Source organism: Vulpes lagopus, chromosome 7 (assembly GCF_018345385.1).
Source record: "Vulpes lagopus strain Blue_001 chromosome 7, ASM1834538v1, whole genome shotgun sequence".
Taxonomy (NCBI): domain Eukaryota; kingdom Metazoa; phylum Chordata; class Mammalia; order Carnivora; family Canidae; genus Vulpes; species Vulpes lagopus.
In genome coordinates this window covers 17600455-17619689 of record NC_054830.1, presented here as the reverse complement: position 1 = coordinate 17619689, position 19235 = coordinate 17600455, and the positions used below count along the sequence as shown (strand labels likewise).

At 58.1% G+C, this 19235-nt stretch overlaps 1 protein-coding gene across 3 annotated transcripts in view; it reads left to right on the top strand.

Moving 5' to 3' along the window:
- The window catches only part of COL7A1 (collagen type VII alpha 1 chain), a 32401-nt gene that overhangs the window by 2398 nt on the left and 10768 nt on the right, over positions 1-19235 (top strand). For all 3 annotated transcript variants that reach the window (XR_005989103.1, XM_041764260.1, XM_041764259.1), the window contains 76 exons: positions 153-316; positions 394-523; positions 618-734; positions 843-989; positions 1075-1191; positions 1266-1415; positions 1499-1627; positions 2183-2326; positions 2422-2547; positions 2652-2795; positions 3400-3519; positions 3669-3812; positions 4138-4263; positions 4370-4516; positions 4720-4842; positions 5149-5304; positions 5549-5683; positions 5770-5916; positions 5989-6125; positions 6385-6511; positions 6597-6743; positions 6822-6994; positions 7097-7132; positions 7215-7241; positions 7334-7378; positions 7452-7514; positions 7953-8024; positions 8120-8155; positions 8290-8325; positions 8484-8555; positions 8669-8746; positions 8997-9023; positions 9108-9161; positions 9304-9366; positions 9457-9516; positions 9621-9656; positions 9853-9897; positions 9977-10012; positions 10344-10388; positions 10469-10504; positions 10628-10660; positions 11021-11053; positions 11227-11280; positions 11354-11413; positions 11509-11544; positions 11652-11732; positions 11833-11868; positions 12065-12109; positions 12284-12355; positions 12579-12623; positions 12875-12901; positions 13095-13124; positions 13242-13322; positions 13399-13434; positions 13511-13546; positions 13636-13716; positions 13988-14023; positions 14410-14472; positions 14936-14980; positions 15984-16019; positions 16091-16126; positions 16237-16332; positions 16454-16489; positions 16577-16612; positions 16721-16768; positions 17089-17124; positions 17258-17380; positions 17463-17663; positions 17758-17793; positions 17873-17926; positions 18109-18177; positions 18254-18298; positions 18415-18477; positions 18625-18669; positions 19001-19036; positions 19163-19198. Coding sequence is in view for 2 of the 3 variants with exons in the window: in XM_041764260.1 (XP_041620194.1) it covers positions 153-316; positions 394-523; positions 618-734; positions 843-989; positions 1075-1191; positions 1266-1415; positions 1499-1627; positions 2183-2326; positions 2422-2547; positions 2652-2795; positions 3400-3519; positions 3669-3812; positions 4138-4263; positions 4370-4516; positions 4720-4842; positions 5149-5304; positions 5549-5683; positions 5770-5916; positions 5989-6125; positions 6385-6511; positions 6597-6743; positions 6822-6994; positions 7097-7132; positions 7215-7241; positions 7334-7378; positions 7452-7514; positions 7953-8024; positions 8120-8155; positions 8290-8325; positions 8484-8555; positions 8669-8746; positions 8997-9023; positions 9108-9161; positions 9304-9366; positions 9457-9516; positions 9621-9656; positions 9853-9897; positions 9977-10012; positions 10344-10388; positions 10469-10504; positions 10628-10660; positions 11021-11053; positions 11227-11280; positions 11354-11413; positions 11509-11544; positions 11652-11732; positions 11833-11868; positions 12065-12109; positions 12284-12355; positions 12579-12623; positions 12875-12901; positions 13095-13124; positions 13242-13322; positions 13399-13434; positions 13511-13546; positions 13636-13716; positions 13988-14023; positions 14410-14472; positions 14936-14980; positions 15984-16019; positions 16091-16126; positions 16237-16332; positions 16454-16489; positions 16577-16612; positions 16721-16768; positions 17089-17124; positions 17258-17380; positions 17463-17663; positions 17758-17793; positions 17873-17926; positions 18109-18177; positions 18254-18298; positions 18415-18477; positions 18625-18669; positions 19001-19036; positions 19163-19198 (5879 nt within the window). In the remaining variant the exon portion in view is untranslated. The remainder of the gene's footprint in view (positions 1-152; positions 317-393; positions 524-617; positions 735-842; positions 990-1074; positions 1192-1265; positions 1416-1498; positions 1628-2182; positions 2327-2421; positions 2548-2651; positions 2796-3399; positions 3520-3668; positions 3813-4137; positions 4264-4369; positions 4517-4719; positions 4843-5148; positions 5305-5548; positions 5684-5769; positions 5917-5988; positions 6126-6384; positions 6512-6596; positions 6744-6821; positions 6995-7096; positions 7133-7214; positions 7242-7333; positions 7379-7451; positions 7515-7952; positions 8025-8119; positions 8156-8289; positions 8326-8483; positions 8556-8668; positions 8747-8996; positions 9024-9107; positions 9162-9303; positions 9367-9456; positions 9517-9620; positions 9657-9852; positions 9898-9976; positions 10013-10343; positions 10389-10468; positions 10505-10627; positions 10661-11020; positions 11054-11226; positions 11281-11353; positions 11414-11508; positions 11545-11651; positions 11733-11832; positions 11869-12064; positions 12110-12283; positions 12356-12578; positions 12624-12874; positions 12902-13094; positions 13125-13241; positions 13323-13398; positions 13435-13510; positions 13547-13635; positions 13717-13987; positions 14024-14409; positions 14473-14935; positions 14981-15983; positions 16020-16090; positions 16127-16236; positions 16333-16453; positions 16490-16576; positions 16613-16720; positions 16769-17088; positions 17125-17257; positions 17381-17462; positions 17664-17757; positions 17794-17872; positions 17927-18108; positions 18178-18253; positions 18299-18414; positions 18478-18624; positions 18670-19000; positions 19037-19162; positions 19199-19235) is intronic.

Sequence of the window (19235 nt, the reverse complement as noted above, 5' to 3'; positions counted from 1 at the left end):
CGCTCCTGACACTGGGCAGGGGTACCACCCTCTGGTCCTGCCCTGTCAGTGCTGACCCTATCCCATGTGTTCCTGACCCTGGACCCCAGTTCTACTTTACTTCTGACCCCTGATCCTCTTGCCTGATTGCCTGACTACCCCCCCCTTCCCAGCTGATGACTTGACCTCTGGTCCACGAGACCTGGTGCTGTCTGAAGCAGGCAGTCAGTCCTTGAGAGTACAGTGGACAGCGGCTAGTGGCCCAGTGACCGGCTACAAGGTCCAGTACACTCCTCTGACAGGGCTGGGACAGCCACTGCCAAGCGAGCGGCGGGAGGTAAGGATGTCAGGGGTGGTGTGTGGAGGGCTTGGGATTTAGCTGGGCAAGGTAAAGTGACCTCTGACCCTGGGCAGGTGAGCGTCCCAGCAGGTGAGACCAGCACACAGCTGCAGGGTCTCCGGCCACTGACCGAGTACCAAGTGACTGTGGTAGCCCTCTACGCCAATAGCATTGGGGAGGCTGTGAGCGGGACAGCTCGGACCAGTGAGTGATTCTGCTAACCTCTCACCCCATCACCTAACCATCCCCTAACCCCTCCCCACTCCACTGTGCTAACCCCTGCTGCACCTTCTCCCAGCTGCCCTGGAGGGGCCGGAACTGACCATCCAGAATACCACAACCCACAGCCTCCTGGTGGCTTGGCGGAGCGTACCAGGTGCCACTGGCTACCGTGTGACATGGCGGGTCCTCAGTGGTGAGTGAGGAGTGTAGACTGAGGGCCTTCCCTGTACCTCAGACACGATTGTAGGGTTCTGAGTCTGCAAGACACACCAACCACCCCCCTTCCGTACCCCCCGTGCAGGCGGTGTCACACAGCAGCAGGAGCTGGGCCCTGGGCAGGGGTCAGTGTTGCTACGTGACCTAGAGCCTGGCACAGACTACGAGGTGACTGTGAGCAGCCTGCTTGGCCGGAGCATCGGGTCTGCTTCCTCCCTGACTGCCCGCACTGGTGAGAAGGCTGGGTGCTTTCTTCAGGCCGGGTGGGCAGGCAGGCAGTGTACAGTGGCTACTGACATCCTGTGTGCCCTGGGCAGACGCTTCTGTTGAACAGACCCTGCGCCCGGTCATCCTGGGCCCCACATCCATTCTCGTTTCCTGGAACTTGGTGCCTGAGGCCCGTGGCTACCGGCTGGAATGGCGGCGTGAGAGTGGTCAGTGCAGGGGAGAGAGGTGGGCAGGCAGGGTTGGGCTTGGCTTCAGCTGGTCTGACCCTGCCATCTTGCAGGCTTGGGGGTGCCACAGAAGGTGGTGCTGCCCTCTGACGTGACCCGCTACCAGCTGGATGGGCTGCAACCGGGCACTGAGTACCGCCTCACGCTCTACACCCTGCTGGAGGGCCGCGAGGTGGCCACACCTGCAACTGTGGTCCCCACTGGTGAGGGCTCTGTGGGCCTGGCCAAGTGACAGGGGAAGGGACGGGGGCCCTGGGACAGCCTTTCATGCTGTGCTCCCCCACAGGGCCAGAGCTGCCCGTGGGCCCTGTGACAGACCTGCAGGCAACCGAGCTGCCTGGGCAGCGAGTGCGAGTGTCCTGGAGCCCAGTTCCCGGGGCCACCGAGTACCGCATCACTGTGCGCAGCACCCAGGGTGAGATAGACACAGCCACACCCATACACACATTAAAGATCCAGCTCTTGGGGTTTGACCACACCTTCACCCCATCTCTTTCCATTCCTGGGTTTCTACAGCCCCCTTCTGTCTCCTTGTCTATCTATCGCCCAAGGAGGCAATGAGCCCAGGTCTGCCACAGAGGCTGCCTGCTTCTGGCCCTGCCTCAGCCCATCTTCTCACCTGGGTCTGTCTGTACTCACTGCCCCCCCATCCCTGTCTGCACAAGGCAAGCTCAGTTCCTGCCCTTTGGTTACCCTATCTGGAACCACTGCCCACGCTCATCTCTCACCCCCTGTCCCCACCTGGGACTTGCCCCTGTCACCCACATCACTGTCTATCGATGACCTGTCAATTCACATTATGGTCCACTGACTTCTCTCATCCTACATTCCATGTCCCTGTCCACTGACCCCTGTCCTCCTGTGTCTGCATTCATCCCTGGTCCATTATCCTGTGTCATTGTCCATCACTGACCGCTGTTATCCCATATCCCTATGTCTCACTGCCAACCTACCCTGCCTTTTCTCTTAGGGGTTGAAAGGACCCTGGTGCTTCCTGGAAGTCAGACAGCCTTTGACTTGGATGATGTTCGGGCCGGACTAAGCTACACTGTGCGGGTGTCTGCTCGAGCGGGTACCCGCGAGGGTGGTGCTAGCATCCTCACTGTCCGCCGGGGTGAGCACTGCAGGAGGGCTGTTGGGGGGGGGGGAGAGCTGACTGTCTCACTCCAGTCCTGGTCTTGACCCCTGACCTCTATCTTTAACCCTTAGAACTGGAAGCCCCACTTGCCATCCCAGGGCTACGAGTGGTGGCCTCAGATGCAACACGGGTGAGGGTGGCCTGGGGACCTGTTCCTGGAGCCAGTGGATTTCGGATTAGCTGGAGGACAGACGGTGGTCAGTGTGGGCTGTGTGTGGGAGGGCTATAGGGAGGAACAATTAGGATATGGGGCATTGAGGGGGCAGGCAAGAGCCATGTCAACACTTCTCTCTGACACTAGGTCCGGAGTCCAGCCAGACATTGCCCCCAGAATCCACAGCCACAGATATCCTGGGGCTAAAGCCTGGAACCTCCTACCAGGTGGCTGTGTCAGCACTGAGAGGGAGAGAGGAGAGTCCCCCTGTGGTCATCGTGGCTCAAACCGGTCAGGGTCTGACCCAGCTTCTTGGCTGGCTTTCTCCAGTGGCCCTTTAGACCCCTATGCCTTTCCTCTCAGACTCTCACTTTGCCCCACAACAGTCTCCCTCTTCAGATTCCCACGCCTTCTCCCTCAGAGTCCTGCTTTCTCCTTTGGCCTCCTTTGCCTCTCTTAAGCCCCTACCTTCTTCAGATTCCTCTGCCTCTCCTCAAAGATCCCACTTTCCTCTCTTTGCCCTCAGATTTCCACCACCTCATCTCTCAGGTTCCAACTGCCTTTTCTGCTCCACTTGACTCTCCTCTTAGACTTATGCTTACACTTTTCTCTGACAGACTCCCTCACTGCCTCCTCATACCTCCATCAGAACCCTATTATCTTCTCTATCAGACCCTCTTCTCTCTGATTCCTGTCACCTGCCTCACTCAGATTCCCACTATCTCCTCTGTCAGAACGCCCCTTCTTCCCCCATCTGGCCCTTTCACTACCTTCCCCATCAGATCCCTGTCTCCTTTTAGACTTCTATAGTCTTCTATTAGATGGTTCTCTAATCCTTCCCCATCAGACCCTCTACTGCCTCCTCCATTAGACTCTCCATTGCCTCTCCCTGCAGACCCACTGGGCCCAGTGAGGACTGTCCATGTGACGCAGACCAGCAGCTCATCTGTCACCATCGCCTGGAACAGGGTTCCTGGTGCCACAGGATACAGGGTTTCCTGGCATTCAGGACATGGTGGGGACCAGGGGTTTTGGAGGAGACTAGAAGGCCATGGGGGGCAGGTCTGGGTAGAATGCAAACTGGGGGCTTATTAGGGGTCCAGGTGGGGCTTTGGGGGGGCAGAGTCTGCCTAGCCCTGAAGCTGCCTCCATTCCCATTGCCAGGCCCAGAGAAATCCCAGTTGGTTTCTGGAGAGGCCACGGTGGCTGAGCTGGATGGGCTAGAGCCAGATACTGAGTACAGGGTGCATGTGCGGGCCCATGTAGCTGGTGTGGATGGGACCCCCGCCTCTGTGGTTGTGAGGACAGGTGAGTGGACCCTGGCCAGCTGGCAACCACATCTCGTTGGCTACCCAACCCCACTGTGTATTCCTGGCTGCTTCAGTTGCCTGCTCCATCACTGTGCAGTGACTTCTCCACCTTGACCAAGTGTCTCCCCTCAGCAACCTCCTGGCTGCTCCACACTGCCCACTCTGGGGTACTGACCTCCTCCCTCTCAGAGGTTGACTGACATGTGCATACCAACCTCACACTGACCTTCAGGCCTCCCTGCGTTGACCATGTTTGCTCTGCCACCCTGTTCTCTGCCAGCCATCCAGTGGCCCCTGACCCCTTACCTCTCCTCTGCCCCCAGACCCTGCGCCCGTGGGCAGTGTGTCGAAGCTGCAGATCCTCAATGCTTCCAGTGACGTTCTGCGGGTCACCTGGGTGGGGGTCACTGGAGCCACAGCCTACAGACTGGCCTGGGGCCGCAGCGAGGGTATGGTTTCCTGACACGGCCCTGTCCCTCCTGGCTGGGACTGACCTCTCACCCTGACTGGTAAGCCACCCCCACCCCGACCGTTGCCCCATGTTTGCCTGCCCAGGTGGCCCCACGAGACAGCAGATGCTCCCGGGAAACACAGACTCCGCAGAAATACGGGGCCTGGAAGGAGGAGTCAGCTACTCTGTGCGAGTGACTGCACTTGTCGGGGACCGTGAGGGCGCGCCGGTCTCCATCGTCGTCACCACGCGTAGGCGGAGCTCGGGCTGGGGCGAGCCTTGGATTGGTGTCCTGGACGGCTTGGGGGCGGGGTTCGTGCTCGGCGGGGTACGAGGGGGAAGGAAGGATGAAGCCTGGGATAGGCAGAGGGGCCAGGGGCGGTGCGCGTTGGTCTGGGATTGGCTCAGGAGCCGGGGGGGCGGGGCCTCCCTGAGTCCCGGGCTTTCTCTGTAGCGCCTGAGGCTCCGCCAGCCCTGGAGACTCTTCGCGTAGTGCAGCGAGGGGAGCACTCGCTGAGGCTGCGCTGGCGGCCGGTGCCAGGGGCGCGGGGCTTCCGTCTGCGGTGGCGACCCGAGGGTGAGAAGTGGCCTCCGGCGGGGGGCGGGGTCAGGGGCCGGGGGCGGGGCGGGCCAGGTGGGCGAGGTCAGTGAATGGGCAGGGTCTGTCAGTGGAAGGGGGTGTCAGCCGGACCTGCGACAGTCTGCGGGATCCGTCAACCAGATGGGTGGGATCCATAAGGGTCGGTCGTGCAGGGTCAGCGAGAATGAGGAAAATCAATTAGGAGGGTGGATCTGGTCAGCAGGGTCAGTCAGTGAGGTGGGCGCGTTGGTTAATGCTGGTCTGGAGCATCTTTCCACGTGCCCTGGGTCCCCACTCTCACAGCTGCCCCAGGTGGCCAGGAGCAGTCTCGGGTCCTGGGGCCTGATCTCAGCAGCTATGAACTGGATGGGCTAGAACCAGCAACCCTATATCGCATGTGGCTGAGCGTTTTGGGGCCGGCTGGAGAAGGGCCCCCCATGGAAGTGACTGCATACACCGGTGAGCCTAGACAGTCCATTCTTCCCCCCACTGATGACCCACCCTGGTTTCCTGCACCCCATGACCCTTAGTGACTCCTCCTGTAGCCCTCCTACCACTCTTGCCCCTGGGGTGACCCTAGCACAATCTCCCATGACACTTCTTTCACTAAGATGAATCTGCCCCAGAACCTCCTCAAATGGTCTCTCCCCACTGGGTTCTCAGCTCGTAGACTCTGACCTCTGGTCTTTGATTCCTTCTTCAGAGTCACTCCGTGTCCCAAGTACTGAACTGCGTGTGGTGGACACTTCAATTGACTCAGTGACTCTGGCTTGGACCCCAGTGTCTGGAGTATCCAGCTACATCCTGTCCTGGCGGCCACTTGGACGCCCTGGCCAAGGTGAAGGGGAGGCCAGGATTGGGGTGGGCTGGCAATTGGGGTTCCAATGGAAGGCCTCCTGTTTAACCAGGTTTTATCCTCTGCAGACATCCCTGGGGCCTCACAGACACTTCCAGGGATCTCGAGCTCCCAGCAGGTGACAGGGCTAGAGCCTGGCATCTCTTATACCTTCTCTCTGACACCCATCCGGGAGGGTGTACGGGGTCCTGAGGCCTCTGTCACACAGAAACCAGGTATGATGGGCACAGTGGGAGAGGGTAGCTAGATGGTCCAGCTGCTTCAGTAACTCAGCCCCCTTCCTGCAGTGTGTCCCCGTGGCCTGATGGATGTGGTGTTCCTGCTGCACACCACTCAGGACAATGCTCATCGTGCAGAGGCTGTAAAGCGAGCCCTGGAGCGTCTGGTGTCTGCACTTGGGCCTCTTGGGCCACAGGCAGTCCAGGTTTGGTTCCAGAGGCAGTCAGACCCCTTCCTATCCCAGCCTTTCACCATCCCAGGCTTCACAGCAGCTACCATGTTCCTACTCTACCATTGGTCCAGGCTGTCTCCCAGCCCTCTCCAGGCTCCAGATCTCCTCATCTGCTGGTTGGCTTCCTATCCTACCATCACTGCTGACTCCCTAGTGTTCAGGTTTAGTCCCATACCTGGTTTAGTCTCCTACAGGCTCTGTCATCCTTGCTTTGCCATCCTCCCCACCCCAGGTTGGCCTCCTATCCTACAGTCATCGGCCCTCCCCACTGTTCCCGCTGAATAGCTCCTACAATCCTGACGTCATCCTGCAGAAGATCCACAGCATCCCCTATGTGGACCCAAGCGGGAATAACTTGGGTAAGGAACTGCACTGGATATGGACTCTTAGGGCTTCCTTGTGGGGAGCTGGTTCCCCTGGGTTCTGACATGTTCTTTCTCCCAGGCACTGCAGTGGTTACTGCTCACAGACACCTATTAGCACCGGATGCTCCTGGGCGCCGCCAGCACATACCAGGGATAATGGTTTTGCTAGTAGATGAGCCCTTGAGAGGTGATATCTTCAACCCTATCCGTGAGGCCCAGGCTGCTGGTGAGGAGTAGAAATGGGGCCTGGGAATCGGGCTGGCCCCAGCAGGGTTGTCACACAGGCTGCTGGATCCCTCCTTAGGGCTCAAAGTGATGATATTGGGCCAGGCCGGAGCTGACCCAGAACAGTTGCGTCGCTTGGTGCCAGGCATGGATCCTGTCCAGACTTTCTTTGCTGTGGATGATGGTTCAAGCTTGGACCAGGCAGTCAGTGGCTTGGCAACATCCCTGTGTCAGATAGGCTCCGCCATTCAGGTTTGCAAGTTACCTCTGGGGGGAGGGGTAACTGCCAGGGGAGAGGGGGTCTGGGGACTCTTGCTAGAAGAGCCTGGCCTCAAGGAGACCTTATGTCCACAGCCACAGCCAGAGCCATGCACAGTGCATTGTCCAAAGGTAAATGTTCAGGGTGGAGAGGGTGGGTGAGGGCCACACCTGGGGCTAGCCACTCAGATCCTCGTTTGACCTCTTTCCCCAGGGCCAGAAGGGGGAACCTGGAGAGATGGTGAGTGGCCCTAGTTGGAGGCAGAGAATGGTTGGAGGTCAGTGGGGCTGGGGGAGGTTGATGGCACAGGGCTCACTGATCACCCTTCCTAGGGCCTGAAAGGACAAGCAGGGCCTCCTGGCCCCCCCGGCCTCCCGGTGAGTGCCTCCCCACACCTGTCCTCTGCTCCCTGACTGGCGTTCTGCCTCCTTACCTGCTCTCTCCTCTCAGGGCAGGATTGGTGTTCCTGGCCCCCAGGGGCCCCCTGGTGGTACCGTTGCAAAGGGTGAGAGGGTGAGTAGAAACCACTGAAGTTCCCCTAAGACACTCCTCCAAGTGTCCTTAGGATTTTTAAAAGACAGAAGGAAAGAACAGGTGTAGAACCATGGGGTATTCCTAGAAGCCTAAGTGGACATTATAACCACACCAGAGACTTTGGGGGAAGGGCCTAAAGTAGAGCAGCCTGGGGAGTTTTGAGATTCCCCTAAAGAACCTGGGTGTAAGTTCTAAATCCCAGAGACAGGGAAGGCCCTCCACCTCATTGCTGCCCTTGTGCCTGGGATGAGGCCCTGTTTAGCTTGGAGAGGCTGTTTCTCTGCCCCACTGCTCTGCCCCAGAAATACTCAGGGGCTGTAGGGTGGGAGTTCAGGTAAAGAATAGTCTGGGCTCCTCCAGCAAACCAGGGGCATTGGAGGGAGGTCCCTTCCTGCCCTGACTTCTTTGCTTCCTTAGGGCTTCCCTGGGGCAGATGGGCCTCCAGGCAGCCCTGGCCGCCCTGGGACTCCTGGAACCCCTGGCTCCAAGGTAAGCAAGTCTTGCCCTTGCAGGTCACATGGTAGGGCTCTTGCCTAGAGTAGGCAGGTGGGTGGTCTGACTGTTCTGACTGCTTCCATTTACAGGGCTCCCCAGGGTGGCCTGGTCCTCGTGGAGAAACAGTAAGCTGCTTTCCCTTCTTTGCCCATCTAGTGTCTCCCCAGAGTTCTTTCTACAGGCTGGGGATCTGTGGTGGTGGGGCCAGTGTTGGTATACTTGAGCCCAAGCATCACCCTTTGTTCTATTTTGTCCTCAGGGAGAACGAGGACCTCGAGGCCCGAAGGGGGAGCCGGTAGGTGAAGGGGAAAGGGAGGCAGCCTGGATGTCCTGGGAGAAGCAGGCTGGACACTGTGTAGGGCATGATAAGGAATATTGGGGGCATGTTTCAGGGCCTCTCTCACCTCAAGGCTCCCATACCCTGAATCCTGTCCACTGTTTCCTGTCCCACAGGGAGAGCCTGGACGAGTCATTGGAGGTGGTGGCCCAGGGCTTCCTGGGCAGAAAGGGGACCCTGGACTTCCAGTAAGTTCCAGGACATGTGGGGACAAGTAATGTGTGGTGGGGGACCTAGCAGGAGGCAGGATAGGAGTAGGGAGTCTGTGGGGTTGTACTTTATACTCTGTCTCTTCCATCAGGGCCTCCCTGGATCCCGTGGCCCATTGGGGGACCCAGGACCCCGTGGTCCCCCAGGACTCCCTGGAACAGCTGTGAAGGTGACAACATGACCCCTATATGGTCTCATGACCTCCATGTGATCCAGTGATCTGGTGACCCCATCTGAACCCACACAACCCCTACTGGTCACTCTGACCCCATGTGAACCCTTAACCCCCTCCGCCCATGACTCCTCAGTTCCTCCATATCCTTTGTAATCTAGTTGGTCCCCATGATCTTCATTTTTTCCCCATATGTTGGGGAGTGGAGGTGTAGCCCAGGGTCATGGAGTCATGATCTGTCTTTCAGGGTGATAAAGGTGATCGTGGGGAGCGGGTAAGTGAGGGGCAAAGCTTTCTAGGGGTGGCTTGGAGTCTGATTCCCCTTGGCCATCTCTCCTGACCTGCTGTTCTCTCTCAGGGCCCCCCAGGACCAGGTGATGGCAGCACTGCTCCAGGGGAGCCTGGGCTGCCGGTGAGGGAGGCTTGAAACTTTGCCGGGGAACTTGGGAGCCATGCTCAGGGTTGTGGATACTGGGGCCAGGGCTCTGCTGGGGCAGTGGGTGGGTGCTGGGCCTCACAGTTTGGGGCTCACGTTTTTACCCACTTTTCCCTAGGGTCTTCCTGGAAACCCTGGACCCCAAGGCCCAGTTGGCCCCTCAGGAGAGAAAGGAGAAAAGGTAGGAAGCCTGACCCCTATGTATCCCAGGTCTGGGGCAGGGGTGGGGTAGTTGGGGGCCAGGTCCCCGACTCATCTGTTTCTCCTTCAGGGTGACTGTGAGGATGGAGCCCCAGGCCTCCCAGGACAACCTGGTAGCCCGGGTGAGCGGGTGAGTGTAGGGGCAAGGGTTCTGAGGGGTGGCCCTAGCTCTCTCAGCCTCCCACCCTCTACACTGTCCTTATGCCCAAACCCAAATCTCTGAACCCCTTCTAGGGCCTACGAGGATCTTCTGGAGACATTGGCCCCAAAGTAAGTGCCATTTGGGGGAGTCAGGAGTGGAATGTGACACAACTGGACCGCTATAGGGTTGGGGAAGGTGGGAAGATCAGGAGATGAGGGCTCACCAAATCAGAAGTTGTGGTTTCAGGGGCAGGATGGCCAGAGGTTGAGACACCTTTTCTGGGGCCTGACAGTCAAGGCACCTCTCCTGTCTGTTTCCCCTTAGGGTGATAGAGGACCCAAAGGAGCTGTGGGTGAGACTGGAGAGAAGGTAAGTACAGCCTAGGGGTCTCTCAGGGCCCCAGAGGGCCTGGACCCAGACTCCTCTCTGACCCATCCTGTTCCATCAGGGTGAACGTGGATCCCCTGGCCCAGTGGGACCCCAGGTGAGCCCCGTGACCCCAATGCTGGTGCCCCTATCTGGTTCTGACTTCTCGGCCTTGACTTCTCCTGCCCCTCCACCTCTCTTCATGTAACTCCTCCTGACACAGGCTCTAACCCTCACTCCCTGGAAGCCCCTTGAGACTTCCTGACCTTGCTGAACTGACCTTGACTTCCTCTAACCTGATCTCTGTCATCCCGCTGGGTTCAACCCCTGCTACCTGAATCCTGACCTCCTGTGCCCTCTCTTCAGCACCCTCACCATCTTGTTTGCCATGATCTCCCTTGCCTCCATGCCTCCATTCCTGGACCAGCATCTCTGCTCTTCTTCCTCAGGGGCTGCCTGGAGTGGCTGGACGTCCTGGAGCCGAGGGGCCCGAAGTGAGTGTGACTGTGGTAGGACCTGGAGAGGGGTTTTTATGTGTTTCTCCACTCTGGCTTCACACTTTTTCCACATGCAGGGGCCACCGGGACCTGTTGGCCGCCGAGGAGAGAAGGTGGGCCATTGCCTGGGGGCCTGCCGCCTCCCCTGTACTAGGGATTGGGGCAGGCGGGACACCAGGACCTTGGGTTCCTAGGTGGGTCTCTGAACCATCCCTGCCTCTGTCCTTTTTCCACAGGGGGAACCTGGTCGGCCCGGGGACCCTGCAGTGGTAAGCAGAGGGAGGATGGGGCTCTGAATGCAGCGCAGCTCCTTGCACACTGGCCTGCCCCTAGCCCAGTGTTCCAGGCTGGGACCCTGTGACCTGGGGGCCCTGGGCAGACTAAGATCTCTGTGACTCTCCTTATGCTACAACACATCTCCTGACTCCTGAATGTCACCTGTGACCCCATGACCATCGCACAGGTCATAAGCTCTGTGTAACCCCTGCCTGGCTCCCAGAGGCAACTCTGACCTCTGGAGGCAGACTGAGCTCTGTGACTTCCAGTTCTATATTACCCCATCCCCAACCAGTCCCATAGTACTGTGGTCCCCAGATGGGGCCACGTGTGTCTGTCCTGTTTGTTTCCAGGGACCTGATGGGGCCGGGGCAAAAGGAGAGAAGGTAATTCTGGCAAGAGTGAAAGGAGGCTAACACAAGGTTGAGGTCAAGGTCGTAGGGCCTGCCTGGAGGCCTCTGAGGGGCAGGAGGGTCGTGGCATGATTGCTAGTCAGGGAGGTGGTGGGGGCTGGTCATGGAACCCAGGGCTGACGGCCAATGGTCTTTGTCACCTCCAGGGAGATGTGGGGCCCACTGGGCCCAGAGGAGCTGCAGGAGTCAAAGGAGAGAGGGTGAGTAAAGAGCCTCTAGAGGGGTAGGGCAGGTGAGAGTTGTGTTCCCTGACTTCTGATCCTTCCACCACAGGGTCCACCTGGCTTGGTTCTTCCTGGAGACCCTGGCCCCAAGGGAGACCCTGGAGACCGGGTGAATAAATATGGGGTTGGGTAGTGTGAAAGAAGGAGATGTGGTGGTACCTGGGAGCCCCAACTAAGTCCTGTACCCCCTTCCATGCCTTGCAGGGTCCCATTGGCCTCTCCGGTAGAGCAGGACCCCCAGTAAGTACCTGTGACCTCAGGTAACCTCCAGGTTTCTGGGGTTACCAGCCCTCAAGGGTTGGATGCTACTTGTGTCCTTTGTCACCTCATTTCTGTCTCCCCCACAGGGTGACTCAGGGCCTCCTGGAGAGAAGGGAGACCCTGGGCGGCCTGGCTCCCCAGGACCTATCGGACCCCGAGGACGAGATGTAAGAAGGCTGGATTTTGGGGTCCTGAGGGGGAGGGGAGTGGAGTGTTGTCAGCCTCATGGGGGATCTGGGGACTAGGGCTGACTCTCCTGTCTCACAGGGTGAAGTTGGAGAGAAAGGTGACGAGGGCCCCCCGGTGAGACTCTTTCCCACTGTGGTTTCTGACCTTCTTCCCTCAAACTGTGATCCCGTTGGGCTGTGGGCTTCACCAGGTCATCCAGTCCATTCCCCTGCCTGTTGTCCTGCTGGGGCCCAGGCCCTTCTCTGCCCTACTCCCAGAGTCAGTTTGAGTCCAATTCAGCTGCTCAGTGTGGCTTTCTCTCCATCACCAGGGTGACCCAGGTTTGCCTGGAAAAGCTGGCGAGCGTGGCCTTCGGGTGAGGCTGGCAGGGCAAAGTAGGGGATGCTGGAGAGTCTGGAGGGAGGCATGGTGTGATGGGCAACTCTGGCATGATATTTAGGGCGATGAGGAACCTGTGGAAGTATGGGGGGGTCCTGAGAAACTTGCAAAATGCGAGGAGGGTCTGTCTCAAGCTAGCTGCTCTTCCCAGGGTGCGCCTGGAGCTCGGGGCCCAGTGGGTGAGAAGGGAGACCAAGGAGATCCTGGAGAGGATGGACGAAACGTGAGTCCTGACCCCTGACCTCTGTCCCCAACTCCAGCCATCCAGTTCCCAGTACCTGCTCCTGTCACCATAACCCTGCTGTGCTAAATCCTCACAATCCCCTGTGATCCCTTATCACAACCCCCAAAGGCCACCAGGATCCCCACAAATCCTTAGTTTGCTTCCCAAACTCCTGGAAATGGCTGCCTATCTTGAGTGACTCTGACCCCCTGACTTTCTGCAGGGCAGCCCTGGACCATCTGGACCCAAGGGTGACCGTGGGGAGCCAGTGAGTTGTGACAGTGTTCTGGGCTCTGGAGGGATGGAGATTTCCCGTGTTTGGTCTGGTCAGTGTCTGCATATGGGGCCTGGAAGTCAAGGTGGGGAGCACTGAAGGCCACCTCTAGGCCTGACTTGCCTTCTGGGCATTGGCATTGGAGTGCTTCAGGTAGTCTGGGAGCAGAGTTGAGCCTGGGGAAAACCTAAACCATGCCCTGGGACCTTAGGGCTCCTGTTGACCATGATCATTTCCTTTCCTAGGGTCCCCCTGGACTCCCTGGACGGCTGGTAAGGGTTGAGCTGATCTAGTCCTGTGTCATCTCCCTTGTTGGCCTCTGTTGGTGCAACATGGCATCCCTTCATCCTTACCACTGGCTCCCATTTCCCCCATGGCTTCCTGGGGGGAGCTTCCCTGATCCCATAGCCCCTCACTGGCCCCACACCTCCGTATTGAACCATTCACTGGCCATTCCCCCCATAGGTGGACTCAGGACTTGGAGCTGGAGAGAAGGTATGAGGGTCTGTGGGTGGAGTGGGGCTCTGAGCACAGGCGGCATCCCAGTGCCTCCATGACGGGCATGCCTGTGGCCCTGGGGCTGTTCCTTCAACAAGCTTGTCTCTGTCACAGGGAGAGCCTGGGGACCGTGGACAAGAGGGTCCTCGAGGACCCAAGGGTGACCCAGGCCCCCCTGGAGCCTCTGGGGAGAGGGTGAGTGTGGTTGGCCCCCCAAGGAGGTGTGGGTCTGAGGAGGCCTGGTCTGATTTCTTCCTTCCCCTATTCTCAGGGTGTCGGTGGACTTCGGGGGCCCCCAGGGCCTCAGGTGAGTGATGCTCTTTGCCCCAGCAGCCTCAGAGCCCCTCATACCCTCACCTCTCATCTGACCTTGTTCCCTCCAGGGGGACCCAGGTGTCCGAGGCCCAACAGGAGAGAAGGTGAGAGAGCAGGGAGGTTTTCTAGCCATGAGCCAGGCTTTTAGGCCTACCTTATCCTCTGAGGCCTCTTACCTCTCTGTTTTCCTCAGGGTGACCGAGGTCCACCTGGCCTGGATGGCCGTAGTGGGCTAGATGGGAAACCAGGAGCCCCTGGCCCCCCTGGACCACATGTGAGTTGTGATGACCACTGCCTGGGCACACCCTTCCCTTCCGTCCTCACATGACCCCAGCCTCACCTCGGTCTTCTTGGTCTTGATGAGCTCTGGAGCCAGATGGGATGTTTGTGTCTCCTCCTAGAATCTGCTGGGGTGGGGGTGGGAGGTTGGGGGGAGAGTTCGTGCCTTGTAGGCCCTGAATTCATAGGAACCTGTGGCTAGTCAGTGGGTGGTGCTCCTGACCCTGTGATCACTGCAGACTCCCTGATTTTGAGTCTCTCTTCAGGGTGCTACAGGCAAAGCTGGAGACCCAGGGAGAGATGTAAGTGAAGGGAGATGTTAGGGTGGAGGGTGGCTCAGGGGTCCAGCATAAACACAGCCAAGTCATAGCACCATAGTATCAGTGGGAGTTGGGGGAGTGGGTCCAGCCCAGTGCTTGGGAGGGTCTTTGTCCCTGGCAGGCAGATTTTCGCAAGGTCCAGCTTTTGGACCTTCTCTGCCGCGTCCTGGGAGTTCTTCCCTTGAGAGTTTTAGTAGGAACCCCTAACGAATGGGGTCTCTGCCTCAGGGGATCTCAGTGAAACCTCCAAATTTTGGGGGGTCTCTGTACTCCCAAGGAGGATCTTAGTGGATATCCCCCCAAGTCCATGGGTATGCTCCAGGGGCTCTCTCAGGGGGTCTCTCCATCCTAGCAAAGACTTTTTCCAGGGGCTTCCGGGCCTCCGAGGAGAACATGGCCCCCCTGGCCCCCCTGGCCCCCCTGGAATCCAGGTGAGACTGAGCTTTCATGGTACCCCCCCCCCCCTATTTTTTTAAGTTTATGTATTGGGCATCCCAGGTGGCTCAGCGGTTTAGCGCCATATTCAGCCAGGGCGTGATCTAGGGGGCCCGGGATTGAGTCCCACACTGGGCTCCCTGCATGGAGCCTGCTTCTCCCTCTGCCTGTGTCTCTGTCTCTCTCTGTCTCTCTGTGTCTCTCATGAATGAATAGATAAAAATCTTTAAAAACATAACAAATAAATTTTAAAAAAAGTTTATGTATTTATTTACTTGCTTTGTTATTTAAGTAATCTAAGTAATCTCTACACTCAACGTGGGGCTCCAACTCATGATCCTGAGTTTAAGAGTCACATACTCTAACAACTGAGCCAGCCAGGTGCCCCCTCATGGTACCCTTTGCCCCTTTACTACCCTTACCCAAACCCTGACTTCTGATCAATGATCTGTTCTACAGGGAAAGCCAGGAGAAGACGGCAAGCCTGGCCTGAATGGGAAAAATGTAAGTGTCCGGAGCAAACACAGTGACACCTGCTGATAAATGTCAGCACATGTACCCAGCCCAGATGTGCAGATACACATGGGACACACATGCAGACACCTACTGAGATGTGTCAACACCCATGTACCTAGCCTAGACCTACAGATACTTCCAGAAACACACGTCCATGTGCAGATGCAAGTAGCCTCACGGAGAGTGAGCCATGTGGCTATGCTGACTTGTGCCCAGATGGTCTGACACCTGCTAAGATAACATATAGCCACAGGCATAGGCGAAGAGCCACAGACACAGATGGAGAGGTGCAGACGTACTGGTATGAAGCCACATTCAGGGATGCTTGGAGACATGTAGACACACAGACACCTCCACCCAGACTAGAGATGTGCTAAGACATATGTGGAATTAGGGCCACACGTGGACTTGTGTTGAAACCTGGGGAGACACACATCCAAGGCTCTGGCATGTGACACACGCATTTATATCCACAATCACTCATACATATGGCTCCACATACTGAGATACACTTGCAGGCAGGTGTCTGAGACATACAGACCATTCTCAAGGCACCAGGGACATGTAGATCCATGTCCATCCTGTGTATACATGTATGTGCCCATATCTAGATGTGGGTAAAACGTGCAGACTGAGATGCCTACTTAGTGTCACCTGCCAGGACACAGACCTTTGCATGGATGCACATGATAACACACACACACACACACACACACACACACACACACACATCCAGAGATGCATAGATGTGGAGTTACATCTAGAAAGCCAGAGAGAGGCCATGTGCAGTTACATGTGGAGGTTAGCAGAGCCACGTAGGCATGCCCTCGGATGTGACACAGCTTACTTAGGTGGTCACAGGCCCTCCTCTGCGACACACAGGGGCCTGGAACTACAGACACAGACATATAGTCATCTGAGACCAGCCAAGCCAGTGTCTTACAGCCAGACCCAGTGAGTTTTTGGGCTGATGTTAATCTTCTGCCCACAGGGAGAACCTGGGGACCCTGGAGAAGATGGAAGGAAGGTATGGCCCCTCACTCGAAGTCTGCTATGGCTTCAGATTAGGGCCCTGTCTAAAACCCTTGTCTTCCTTAGGGAGAGAAGGGAGATTCAGGCGCCCCTGGGAGAGAAGTGAGTGCTGGAGTCTTCTGCAATCTGGCCCCTGACCCCCAACTCTGCGGTATATGGCTCCACTCTTTTCTGGGATCTCAGAGTCCTGATCTTGGCTGCGTCCCCCACAGGGTCACGATGGTCCCAAGGGTGAACGTGGAGCTCCTGGTAGCCCTGGACTCCAGGGCCCCCCAGGCCTCCCAGGGCAGATGGGCCCTTCTGGCCAGGTGAGTCTCCAGGAGGGTAGTTCTAGGACTTGGGAATAGCAGGGGCCTTTATGTTTCCACCAGATACCCTCCTGGGATGCCATGATCCTGTGTGACCACTTTGTGTTCTGTCCTATCTCAGGGTTTCCCTGGGGTTCCGGGAAACACAGGCCCTAAGGTGAGCATGTGTGTGGTCGATAGAGGGTGTGGTGAGGGCTGAGCAGGGCTGGGGCATTTCTCTCACCTGATCATTCTTTGTTCTCAGGGTGACCGTGGGGACACCGGACCCAAAGGGGAACAGGTGAGGTCCCCACCTTTTTCATGTGCTCAGCTAGCCATATAGCTCTTACCTATGCACACACACTCCCCCAGAAACTGGGTCCAGCAGCTTGTCTATTGGTGTCTCCAGGGCCTCCCTGGAGAGCGTGGCCTGAGAGGAGATCCTGGAAGTGTGGGGGTGAGTGAAGCTTAGGACCTCGTCCTTGACTCTTACCTGCATGTGTGAAGGAACCACGTCTCTCCCCTTCCCTTTTCTATGAGGCCCCACGGGGTCTGTCCTGTGTGCTCAGTCCCCTGTCCTATTGGGATTTCTGTAGCCTACATTCAGGGAACTAGGCAATGGGGACATGCCAGGGAGGGGCTTCCAGGGCCTTGGGCCGTCTAAACCAGTGCTAGAGGGTCCTGTGGCCAGAGGCCTGGGTAAGAGGGTATGGGGGCTGTTTCTGGGAGCAGTGTAGAGCTTCCTGAGGCTGCCCCTCACCTAGCTTGTGTCCCCAGAATGTGGAGCGGTTGCTGGAAACTATTGGCATCAAGGTAAGTTGTTTGGGGCCTGGGAATGGGGGTAGAGGGGAGCCCCGCAGGGCAAGTAGTGCCCACATGGCCGAGCAGGGGCCTGGGTGGCTGCAGGAACAGGTCCCATTTCTCCAAACTCCTTGCTATCACTCAGACGTCTGCCCTGCGGGAGATTGTGGAGACCTGGGATGAGAGCTCTGGCAGCTTCCTGCCCGTGCCAGAACGACGCCGTGGCCCTAAGGGGGACCCAGGCGAGCGGGGCCCCCCAGGCAAGGAGGTGTGTGTCTGTGCCTCAGCGGGGGTGTCCTGGGGACAGCATCATGGCACAGCTAACAACATTCACTCTTCTGTTCCTCCAGGGCCCCATTGGCTTTTCTGGAGAACGTGGGCTGAAGGGAGAGCGTGGAGATCCAGGCCCACAGGGGCCACCAGGCCTGGCCCTTGGAGAAAGGGGCCCCCCTGGACCTCCTGGCCTTGCAGGGGAGCCTGGAAAGCCTGGCATTCCTGGGCTCCCAGGCCGGGCTGGGGGCGCGGGGGAGGCAGGAAGACCAGGAGAGAGGGTGAGCTGGCCTAGCCAAGGGGGCTGGGGATACGGGCCCAGGAGGAGCTGGACTCCTCATGGACATGGCCCCCTTCCTCCTATTTGTACCTCAGGGAGAACGGGGAGAGAAAGGAGAACGTGGGGAACAGGTGAGCTGGGAGGGCTGCAGGGGTGGGCCTGCCTGGGCACCGCATTGGGGTAGCCCTGCCATTTCCTTCTTTTCCACAGGGCAGAGATGGCCCTCCTGGCCTCCCTGGACCTCCTGGCCCCCCTGGCCCCAAGGTGATCAGCTGAGCCCTGCCCAGTGCCTATGACTGTTGTTACCAGGAGGCCACCGTTGACTCAGGCCCCAGAAACTCCATGTGGTGTCTCTGACCCATAATCCTGTGAGATCTTGTGATCTGGATGACCCTTCCATGCCTTTGTGACAGATACCTTTCTCCCCTGTGACCTTGTGTGTGTAGGTGGCTGTGGATGAGCCAGGTCCTGGACTCTCTGGAGTTCAAGGACCTCCTGGATTCAAGGGCGCAAAGGTCAGTATGCACGATCAGTTGGGGGGCCACCCCCTGCCATGGCACCAGGGCCTGGCTTGACATGTCATCCCTATAGGGGGAGCCAGGCAGTGACGGCGACCAAGGCCCCAAGGGAGACAGGGTGAGGCCTCCCACCCCATCATGCTTCCCTGTCCTTAATGGGACCACACAAAGGGTGGTGTGTATGTGGGCACACAGTAGCGACTGGGGGCTCAGGACATGCCATTCTGCTTGCAGGGTATGCCAGGCATCAAGGGAGACCGGGGAGAGCCTGGACAGAAGGGGCTCGATGGCAGCCCGGTGAGTCTGTGCCCTAGGCCACCACATGCCAGCCTGGGGCTCTTATCATGTTGTCTGGACTGGAGTCCATACTACCTTGGATGTCTGGGGGAGGCTGGGGTGAGGGAACAAAAAGGAACAGTGTGGCCTTGAATCTATTCTCTCCAGGGTCTACCAGGAGAGCGTGGTGTGGCTGGACCTGAAGGGAAGCCAGTAAGTGGTGGCAGGAATGGCCTGAACCAGGCTCCTGGGAACAGCTGCTCTCTGCTGTGCGCTGGCCCCTCTGTGCACATGTCACTAGTAACAAGGGTTTTGTGCCTGCAAGCATGGGTGTGAGAGCAGATGCGTGACTTCCGTGCATGTGTGCCTGCGCATGTAGGCCAGTATGTGTTATCCCTGAGGGGCAGCCCCTGGGTGTGGGGTGATCTCTGCCTAGGAGGGATGGTGGCCTGCAAGTGGGCCCCCTGGACAAAGGCCTCCAGAGGGTGGGAACAGGTCCAAGTGAGGCCCAGCTTGAAGCTCAGCAGCCCCCTTCTCTATCCAGGGTTTGCAAGGTCCGAGGGGGACCCCTGGCCCAGTGGTGAGTATCCTAGAATCCTCACCCCCTCCTGCCCTCATCCTACCCCATCCCAAAAGGATACTGTCTTAGTTTCTTTGATGGGGTAGGACTGGCTTCCCCTCATCAAACTCTTTCTCTCTCCAACAGGGTGGCCATGGAGACCCTGGACCCCCCGGTGCCCCGGTGAGTCACGGGAGAGTATTGCCTGGTGCGGGTGGGA